At 43.3% G+C, this 10,936-nt stretch overlaps 1 protein-coding gene across 5 annotated transcripts; it reads right to left on the bottom strand.

Annotated features, from left to right (window-relative positions):
• Positions 1-252: 252 nt before the first annotated feature.
• Positions 253-10,936, bottom strand: LOC119661033 (GIGYF family protein CG11148). 5 transcript variants are annotated; one of them, XM_038070197.1, is made up of 8 exons: positions 10,110-10,936; positions 6,787-7,300; positions 6,553-6,720; positions 6,248-6,470; positions 2,392-6,174; positions 2,248-2,322; positions 2,025-2,179; positions 253-1,858 (listed from the first exon to the last, which is right to left on the bottom strand). In XM_038070197.1, exons 2-8 carry the CDS (start codon positions 7,165-7,167, stop codon positions 1,733-1,735), a joined length of 4,911 nt encoding a protein of 1,636 aa, XP_037926125.1. In that variant the 5' UTR covers positions 7,168-7,300; positions 10,110-10,936; the 3' UTR covers positions 253-1,732. The 5 variants fall into 5 exon arrangements, with proteins under 5 accessions (XP_037926125.1, XP_037926126.1, XP_037926127.1 ...); XM_038070198.1 differs by having other exon boundaries at positions 10,565-10,936; XM_038070199.1 differs by lacking the exon at positions 10,110-10,936 and adding an exon at positions 8,874-9,196.

Here is a 10,936-nt window from a genome sequence, read left to right as displayed (position 1 = left end):
TAGTGATCACAAATTAAGCTCTTTTTTGCGAAATTTTCAATATTAATGGAACCTGATTTGTGTTAAGCTCTTTTTTGCGAAATTTTCAATATTAATGGAACCTGATTTGTGATCTTGAGATTTGAGGGTAGCAGCGTCTGAGAGCTGATAGACACGGACATTAGCCTGTCTGATACAAATCGGCATGACCGACGCATTCCTTTCTGTTGCAGGTGCAATTGGGGCAAATGTCATTGAAAATTCTGTTTCATGTTCTTTTCAATATTTTATTAGTGATATTTAGGCACATTTGATTGTAACAATAAGAAATATTTTCATTATAATAAAAATTAGAGCAACTCCAATAAATAGTCGATGCGGTGTTCTCAATATCTCATTTAATTTTTCGACTGTTCGAATAATGTTTAAAAAATAAAAACGATCTTTCTTCTAATCTTCGTAATAAATAATATTCAAAAATCATGTCATCTGGTTTATATATATTTTTTTGTTTTTTCTATAAATATAAGAGTTTCCAGCGTTCATCTGTTCTGAATTTTCTCTTCCGCACACTGTACACCTAGGAGAAAACTAGATAAAAAAGGACATGCCAGCATTTAAAAATAAAGGAAATTAACGAGTTGAAAAACCTGCAAAACGATACAAGTCTATTATTACCAGTTTTTTGTTGCTTTTTCCCTCCTAACTGCGCACTTTGTCTTAATGAGAATTATGTGATCATACATCATCAAGTAGTTTCTTGTTTTTTTTACTTATAATTACATGCCGTACACTATAATATAGCTTACTACGATCTATTTACAATATACAATTTGATTGTAAAATAGGGTTCTTAAATCTTTCTCTCTCTGTTTACTTATAAAAATCATGATACATTCATATATTTATGTGTATAAAATCAGTTTCGAAATACGTTTCTTTCAAAGAATATTAAAAACAAACAGAAAAATCCGGAAACTGAAATAAAAACGAGAAAGTAACGGAAGTATATAGTACAAAGGCATGATAAATACATATATATCGACATTTGTTATAAAACAGAAGAAAACAAATGATCACTCTTCGCTGTCGTCGCTCCTGGGGTATTTGAAACTATGTATTTTCTTCAAAGTTACTCTAAAAACTAATTACAGGCTATTGTAATTTATTTTCGAAAAACCTAAACATGTATATATGGCAAACGAGCATGAATTAACGACAAATCAATATCCATCAAGTGGGAATATAAAACAAAACCAAGCTTTGGGAGCCCTACACAAAACAGAGGGAAACAATAAACTAAATGTAATCCAAAATTTCATGTGAATTCATTTATTCTAATAAAAAATAGATTGAATTGTATATGGTATAGTTGAAAACTCGATGATTACATTCGCTCACACAAAGAATTTAGTGCGATGACAATGAAACCCATAACACATAAATGAATTTCATGATTATTATATCTCTTGTGTTCTTCTCAGCAGTTTCCGTATTAAAGGTGGACTAGATGATATTCAATAAAAAAAAATCTCCCGCCAGAAAAAAATCAATTGCAAAAGTACTTTTCTCATTCGGAATTGAATTTAAACAAAAGCAAACAAAAACAAACAAAAAAAAATAATTACGCCAACGACAAGTCAGAGAAAAAAGTATTTACGGATTAAGTGTTTTACAACATAAACGTGGCTTTGTTTTCCATTATTTCTTTTGAAGTAGCAGCAACAATTTTTGTCTTGCGCAGATAATGAACCTATGCAGCATCACCATAGTCCCGATCGCCAACATTGATTCGATCTTGGGCGGCCGTTACGGAGAAGCCTAAGATTCGAGCGTCCAACTTTGTCATTTTGTTCTTTTTCACCTTCTTGCCTTTACCCTGGGGAAAAAAAGAAACAAAATGAAAGGAAACTGGACTAATCAAACCCGTCTAGAAGGGGTAAATTCCCTGTGAGCCTTGAGTTTAATTTTCTCGGATGGTCCAAAACAGAGCCATTGACAAAATCGAACCCCTCTCCCCCTGATATCCCGTGAATAATACAAACCTTAACTTCCTGAAAATCATTTGATGACGGATTAATTGCTGGCGCTGGTGAGCACATATCATCGATATGAGCATTTTGTGCACGTTGTTGATTTTTATATTTACTACGACGCTCTAAAAATTGCTTAGCAAACTCAGTACATTCCTTTGTTTCCCCTGTAAAATTTGAAATCATCACAATTAAAAACAATTCCCAAATATCTAAACAAGGATCTAACAATCACCTAAATATATTCGAATATAATCCTTCACTTCATATGGAGACTCGATATCTTGCAAGAATTGTATGAAAGTTGGAACTGAAATCGAAGAATATTAACCACCATCATTCCGAACCAAAAGCAAATTAACACAAATTCAAAACTCACCATCAACGGTGCTTTTCATCGAGGACAATGCCTTAATACACCAACTAGTGAACTCATTTCGGGCGTCGTCCTTCTTATTATTTCCACCGCCACCAGCACTATTCTGTCCAGTACCCGATGAAACATTTGATGCCGATCCACCTTTACCGCTACCGCCGGCCTTATTCGCTACAACTTTACCAGCACCCGATTTAACACCGGATCCTTGCGTAACATTACTTGAACTCCTACTGTCCCCACTAGTGGCGGAATGCAAATTACTGGCAGCACTTTGTTGATTATTTTTAGCAGACGTTTGAATATTGGAAAAAGTCTGACTTTTACTAAGTATGCGATTACCGCCACCAGTGCTATTCCCACTAGGAGCGAGTGAGTTGGAACTGTTTTGTTTAGATGCACCTCCAGAAGCATTTACTAACGACGATGAACCACTGCCAGTCATACTAGTGGGTATTTTTGCTGGTTCCTCCCAGAAACCGGCACTACTAGTGGTCGACCACGCTGGTTTGCCATTCCACGAAGACCAAATTGAGCCGACTGATGTAGAGCTCTGAGCAGAAACACCACTACCACTTGGTACATTGGAAATCGTACCGGTCTGGCCACCATAAAATGATGATGACGACTGTGAACTAGTTAGATGATCGTCCTTTTTTCTTCGTTGTTCAGCCGCTGCCACAGCTTGTTCGAAAGCAAGTTGTTGTTTGTGCTCTTCCGCTTGGATTTCGGCAAGAGATTTAACACTGATAGAGGGTGCATTCCATGTTAGCGGTGTTTCCACCTTGGAGAGCATTTCCATTTGTTGGATTTTTCGTTGATTCATAAGTTCTAAGCGTTCTTCGTAGCGACGTTCCCGTTCGGCCTTTTGGATTTCCGCTAGACTAGCAGCAGGAGTTGCAATGCCTGGCAATCCAGAATTAGACCAGGGGGCAACTGACGATCGAGTGGATGATAGTGAATCGGTTGCGTTATTGGCAGACTTCTGTAGCTTTTGTGGGGCATTCTCAAGCATTTTGGCGCGACGATGTCGATCGATTTCTTCCTGTCGCTTCTTCTCTTCGAGCATTTGGCGGCGTTTTTCTTCTTCCTGTAGTTGCTGTTGCCGTTTGCGTTCCTCTTCCATTTGTTGTTTTTTCTTCTCCTCCTTCTGCTTCTTACGTTCTTCGGCTGCTTCACGTTTGCGATCCTCTTCGTTTTGTTGCTTCTGCGATTTCGATGAGTCCTTCTTCTCCGATTTGTTGCTTTTATTCGATTTTTTCAACGTTTCGTCAGATTTATTATTCGTTTTTGATGTGTCGTCAGATGATGTGACCGATTTGGGCTTGTCTTCCGATTTCTTAGATGCACGCTGTTGTTGCTGTTGAGGTGGTGGCTGAGACTGCTGGGGTTGGGAGGGAGGCTGAGACTGCTCCCTTTGCTGAGTTTGCGACACTGCTTTTTGCTGTGAAGGCGGTTGTAGTGCGGTTTTGTTCGGTATAGATGGTGCATCTACACTGAATTTCTTGCCGTCGTTTTGTTGTTTTTCTGGTAGCAAAGGCGGTGGCTGCTGTTGTTGTTGCTGCTGCTGCCGCTGCTCCTCAAGAATTTGCTGTTCGGTTTTCATTTCCGGCTTAATACCTGCATGAACATTGGCTGCCACTGGATCGAAGTCCCACATGCTCACAGGACCTGCGGAATTATTGCCACTACTTGTCGGCCATGGCATTTGCTGTAGACCCGGAATCACATTTTGCGAAAATACACTTCCCACGTTCAAAGGCATCGCTCCTTTCGGTGCCTGAAGTTGTCTTAATAGTGCCTTAATTGGATCATCTGCATTCACAGAATTTTGGTGTTGTGGTGTCGGAGCCATTGGTGGTTGTGCCGTATTCGCCCCTTGCATTAAATTGTGGAGCTGTGGAATGAGTGAGAAATCAGCACGAGCTCCACTGGCAGCTGCGAAGGGATTGTGCCCTCCAGGCATTTTAACCTGGCTCAAATCAGTCTTCGGGGGAGCGCTGCCATTATTGCTACTACCAGGCATCATCTGTTGCATTGGAAATGTTGATGGGTTCGCACCCCCGTAGTAGGAATTTATAAACGCTGGCAGGCTTACAATATTATCTGGGAGAGAGACTTGCGTCATCTGTTGCTGGATGATTTGCTGTTGCCGTTCCGGACTCATCAGAGCAAACTGCTCCGAAGTTGATAATTTGCTAAGGATCAGACTGTGCTGCCGTATCAGGTACTCCTTTTGAAGATACTGCAAATGCAGATTTAATGATGCGGCCATATCGCTTGTATTCAACATCGGATTGACAAGATTTATAGGCTTTGTTTGATTAACATTTACAGATGGTGGACCAGGAGGAACCACGTTGGCCGGCTGATTGCCTAGCGGCATAACAGGTGCAATTTGCAGTGGAGGTATTAAATGCGAAGATAGGAATGGCATTGAGTTACCACACATCTTAACGAGCTCACCTAAGGTAGCGAAACGAGAATCACACACACGTCGTACATATAGGCTTTCATCGAAATAATCCGAACGATACCATTCGGCCATTTCGGCCCCCGTAAATGGTCCTTGGATTTTATTTTGCGGGTCGCGATAATACCAGAGCTCATTGCTGGGTGTCGGTTGCGGCTGTGGTACCATCATTGGATGACCATGAACCTGAATGGGGCGCTGAAGTCCAACAGGTCCAGTTGGTGAGCTTGAAGTCACTGTGGATTTCATTAGAGGAACTTGAGCGGCGGTGGATGTAGTTTCGCCCGGTGAAGCTGTAGACGTCATCTCGTCATCCATGATTAGTTTCTCCACCATATCATCAGCTACTTCTTGCATTCTGTCAGCTAGTTCGGCGCTAGTGTTTTTGTTAGTCGATTGGTCGGTGATAGATTTAAAGATTGCCGACATAGCTTGCGCGGCATTGCTATTTGCTATTGAGGATGCAGTTTGTTGATGATCCTGAAGCTGCTGCTGTTGGATTTGATCGGGCTGGTTTTGTGTGGATGCCATCGGAATCGCTGGATTAGACATATCGGTAGTTTCTATTTGAGACGGCTTTTGATTGATAGACGAATCTGATGTTTTGGGATTGCTATTCTTTTTTATAAGTGCCGCAAACGGGTTGGAACTCACTGGTTCCTCAGTTTCAATGGTTCGTGATTCAGATATTCGCCTTTCAGTTTCCGATTTTGATTCCGATGCATTTTTCGATGCTAATGAGGATGCTTTTTGCCCATTTAATGGTGCAGCTTGAGTCCGACTTGTTTCCGATGGAGGAGAAGGTTCCACGGCTGATTTATAGATCTGATGACGATCATTAGAATTTCCGCCGCCCTCATCTTCGTCATCGTTCGGTACATGAAAGGCGCCAGTCGCATCAAAACTGCCGCCTCCCTCGGCGGTGTTTTCCATGGCCCATTCAGGTATGTCTTCTTGGTCCCATATTGCATTTCCCCTTGTTGCTTGCGACCCAACGGTGTTACTGCTTCCATTGCTGGCGTTATTTCCATCGGATCGGGATACTGCAGCACCTCCAACTCCACTACTACTATTCGAACTGGAGGGATCATGTGAATTATTTGTTTGAGACGGTGGTTTGTAACCGCCGCCGTTCGAAGTGAGGCTGTTCATCCTCTCTAGAACTCCACCGCCAGCAGAACTATGACCTACACTTGCTGAACTACTAAATGAGCGAGTTACTGGTGCCATGCCACCACCACCGCCAGAACTACCTCCGCCGCTACTAACGAACGGATTGGTGGAGTCCTCATCTCGCCAGCTAGTTGAACGTGCTGAAAATTTGGTAGAATAGTGTTTTATCAGATGACAATGTTCTTTTCAGGCGCATGTAGTGTGAGAACTTACACCACCTGTACGACGAGCCAGTACCAGAATTGTTTGTTGATGACCGCCAGCCCTCACCAGTATCATCATCAATCCGATTTCTTCGCCAGTTCTCCATTGTTGAGCTTCGACCGTGTGTATTGTACTCTTTCCGTGGACTGGACGATGGAGAACCGTTCCAATCGCCTGGTACACTGCCTATATCATTTCCTCCGTTTCTTTCGGGCCATACACGATCTACACCCTTTACGAAATTACAGAGGATCAATTTTATTGCGTACTAATGGCAATGGAAATGTGGCAATTGAACGAATTATTTATCTTACCCGTCCACCGATTCGTAGACCAATCTCATCGCACGGCGGTCGTATAGAAAAGCCCAGAGATCCAGATATACGTGGTCGTCCACGCCCCCGATCCACTGATCCACCACGTCCCATACGCGTTGGCGGTGCTAAACTAACAGGACTTCGTAGCGACCATGATGAGCGGGGCTAAATCAGGGGGTGAGTTTCAATTTATAAGCTTTCGGAGGAAAACACTGGAGAATGTGTACTCACTGTGAAGGAAAACATATTCTCATCTTCTGTACTGGGCGACAGAGCCAATGGTAGTTGTTCCTTTTCAACAAATAACTTTTTAAAACTGGGCAATATCTCCGGTAACTTCATATCTTTTTGACATAATGATAGCATCTCTTCGCGACCATAACGAAATTCGGCTTGTTGAAAGCGTGGCGCAAGCGATGCAAGATTTGTACCACCAAACGTTGTGGTATTACTGCCTGATGTTGATATATTTGTTGAATTGTTACTGTTATTACCGCTACCAGGACCTCCACTATTGCCTGAACTTAATGTTGAGCCTGTGCCACTACCACCGGAATTATCACTTGACATATTACGTAGCCATTCGGGTCCGAATTTCATTGAATCAGTCATAGTTGAAGTCTTTAGTTTTTTTTTTTTTTGCTCGGGTTTATAAACTTTTTATTGCAAAGAATTTCAATACTTTTTTTTTTATTGGTTTATTGTTGGTTGGATTTGTTCAATTGTGAACGGTTGATGTAACTGGCTGGAAAGGAACAGGAGTTTGATTTGAAATTGATGAATGGTAACTTTTGGGATTGAAGTAAAGTTTGTAACAAGGATTTCGTCCCGCCTATAATACTTCTAAAGTTTTCTTAAATAATCCTGGATTGTCGATACTAACAACCTCCACTTCAGTAGGAGGACACGTATATAGTTTTCGTAAATCCAGCAATGTTGTCCGTCCTGTCGCTCTCTATGCTTCTGAATCTTGGCCAACTATAAAGGACAATGAACGGCGTCTTGCGGTAATGAAGACGAAGTTGTTACGTTGGACTAGTGGCGTGAGACGTTTTGATCAAAACCTAAATGAGGATATCCGCGGTCGTTATGGGGTTGCACCGATCGTGGCAAAGTTGCGAGAGAGGAGTCTTCGATGGTCACGCAATTCGTGCTAACGAGAATTCACTTGCCAAGATTTGTCTCAACATCGAAGTCGATGGTAAACGACCAAAAGGCAGCCCGAAACAACGGTGGCTTGATACGCTGGATGGGGATTTAAAAGCCTCGAGATTGCACCCAGATCAGATATTCGATAGAGCCAAGTGGCGAGACCGATCATGACGAGCCGACCCCGCTTGTAAACGGGACAAAGGCTGAAGAAAAAGAAACCCCTGTGAGGGTCATAACGCCACCAAATTTGGGTTTTTTTCGTGCTACATGGCTGAAGAGCGCCACATCTACTAGTTATCCTGGGAGAGCGGACCCCATTAAGCATTGGGGCATTGGCACTCTCCTACTGCGTGACCTATCCAATGCCATTTCCGGCGATTTTGAATGTAGTACGAGAATGAAGTCGAGGACAGCAAGAAGAAGACATCAAGGACGTGTGGCTCTTTTGCTATTACTGGCGCTGAGGCTAGCATAATCTCCTGGGTTCCCTTTGATTGGAAACTAATATTTCAATATAAAATAGCTTCCGATTGACATGGCTCAGGATACAGAGTGAATTCCCCTCGAATACTACATCTGGTCGAGTGCAGATACCATATCGAAGCGAGAACCAAAAAGCGAGACGACTAGCATATCCCCCACCCAGGGATTAGCTGTCTACGGAGCCTTGCACTTCAACAAGGCAAATAACGCCCAATAGAGAACGGATCCTGCCACAGATAGACTCCCAATTTAAGGCAAAATTCCAAAGCCTCCTGTCAAAGTCCAGCTACTACCCGTGGATTACCCTACGAGAATGGGCCCCCACCCCGGTTACCACTGTGACGATAGCAATATTTCCGTCTCTGTTACGTTTTTCTCGCACACAACTAATGTTTTCAATTTCACACGATGCAATGCTGCTTCCGAAACCGTCACCTTGAAGCACTATCCACGGAAATTTATCTCATGTGGTTCGCCACAGTATCAACTGGAATCCTTTCAATGCAGCGAAAAAGAAGATCAAAGAGGGACCACATCCTATTTATATAAAGCTTACGTACCACTACCACGTTGCCTGTCAAACGTCAGAAAATGCACCAGACTTGTCAACCGCCGTCTCGATGACGTTGAATTGCAAAATTCGGAGCTTATTAAGTTAGGGGATCGATGTAACAGTGTCTTACCTCACCACTCTCAGTTTACTCTGATAGATTCCTTCGGCCGAACACGAATCTTAAGATTTCTCACGGTTACCCTCTGGGATATTTTTTTTTCGCGGAATGGATTCACGCACGATCACCACTTGGCATGCGCATGTTTTGACATTTGATTCGAAATAGTGGGAGAAATTGCGTAAAACCAAGGCGCGTTATATTAAGCGCTCGCTATACCTCCAGGGCCGTTCCATTTGACGTACACGGACCTCAAGTCTGTTGATAGGTCGCTGATGACAGTTCTCCTGTCAGTGGAGAGAAATTAAATAAGAATAAGAAGAAATCTTAGAAGTGGTTTTAATGTCAGAGAATTTGTTTCTTATTGGCGGAGAATGAGCATCCCAAATCTGATTGTGCTTCAGATTCACTGTCATCACACTTAACGCTCTGCAAGTGATAAGCTCATAGCAGTCCTCTTCTTTGAATTCGCGAAAAACACTTTTAACGTGCGATGACATTTGCCATTCCACTCCAGCTCACAATGAAACGGAACGCAGCCCTACTACTACTCACACACGATTCCCATGCACTCTACAGTGGGACCGTCAACTTGTGATCCAAACGGTGTTACAATGGGCCCGCAATGGACTCGAAACGTCACTAAAACCCAGTAATTGGCCACCATATGCCTTCCTCGATTTATGCTAACGATTCTGCTCATGCCTCGCTTTCAAAACAATGTAATAACCGTGCAGATAATCCAAAGATTCATTTAATGGTGGCATTCAACTTCCAAGCGTTAGTGTAAACTTCTACTCATCCCATCTCAATTTTCTTCTTGCGCGACAGGACGAGCCAGAGAGACAGCTTGTCACCGTCATAAGTACGTTCTTCGGAGATTTATTGAAATTTCCGGTCCACGATCCGCCAAAAGCAAGAAGAAACCTAGGAGTTGGTCCCCCGGCTGATCTTCATTCCACCGACGGGCGATTTGACAACCCGAAATGTAGCCCGCCACCCGCTAACCTTCCCGGACATGTCATGTAAATCAATATGGCAACTATGGTATCCAGTTCAGACCTGACGGAAGACAATAAACCTCAGAAGTGCAGGATCTGAGACGAATCCGGATGAATGGAATCAAAGTAACCACCAAGCGACTCGCGGCTGCAGTTCTTCGCTTACAACAAGAACGCAACGCACAGCATAGCTGGAGTGCCTGGAAGAAAGAGGAAGTACGAAAACAATCCTTTTCATTGGCTCTACCTTGTCCGCAAACGAGTGGCAAGCTGGCCGGCCTCGCTGCTCCTGATCCAACCGACCTAGACTGCCAGCTACGCTTCTCAAAACGCCCTTTCACCGAGTAAACAGCAACCCCACTGGAGTCTTCCTTGCGCTCAAAAAACTGGTTACAAGTCCGCCGCACGGTTCCCTTCCTAACCAGGACCACGGCGGGTTCAATCTAAAGAATGGGATCGAGGGCTCGCAGCCTCGTTGTCTTGCCGTCGGGTGTCCCTATTCTGATTGGAACAGGCAGACGAGCAGGGTGGAGTGCCTGCGTTCGGACACTATAAAACCCTTTAAAAGACCGTCACCCGATCCTGTCCACGCATGAAATGTTCCACGACCCACTATGTGCCACCTGCCCGGACACGATAAATGTTTTTCGACACGCTACCGTGGTCTAACCAAGGTACAGGGAATTAGCACAACGAACTCACAATGGGGGTCCGTTCGACTTCTTTTTTTCACTCTCGACGTTCTGGTTTTCTTTTGGCCGCGCGAGACGGACGAGAACGACGACACAAACCGCACACACAGAAGGAACCCAAGGCGATTTTTTTTCTTTTCGCTCGCAACACTTGCTTCGACGAACTACGCGCACGGACACGGTCCTTTTTACTTTACAAGCACAGCGATTCGTTGGGTATAGCGAGTAGTTGATTTTTTAACTTTCTTACACGCTTTTTCGCCGTCGCAAACAAACCGATAATAACGGGAGACGATTTTGCACACACCACTCAAAAATGACGGCTATTGAAAACATGTAGTATAAAGAAACCACGGACGAAAATCACACGAACACGAAAGCT

Source organism: Hermetia illucens, chromosome 7, assembly GCF_905115235.1.
Source record: "Hermetia illucens chromosome 7, iHerIll2.2.curated.20191125, whole genome shotgun sequence".
In the NCBI taxonomy this organism is placed as follows: domain Eukaryota; kingdom Metazoa; phylum Arthropoda; class Insecta; order Diptera; family Stratiomyidae; genus Hermetia; species Hermetia illucens.
Note: the sequence above shows the minus strand (reverse complement) of the source record. Positions and strands in the feature narration are given on the sequence as shown.

Excerpts from the sequence above, each read along its gene's own strand:
- LOC119661033 (XM_038070197.1), bottom strand. The coding sequence starts at position 7,167 with ATGACTGATTCAATGAAATTCGGACCCGAATGGCTACGTAATATGTCA. Across the intron at positions 6,721-6,786 it reads AGAATATGTTTTCCTTCACA|CCCCGCTCATCATGGTCGCT; the intron begins GTGAGTACACAT and ends CCCCTGATTTAG. Across the intron at positions 6,175-6,247 it reads TGGCTCGTCGTACAGGTGGT|CACGTTCAACTAGCTGGCGA; the intron begins GTAAGTTCTCAC and ends CCAAATTTTCAG.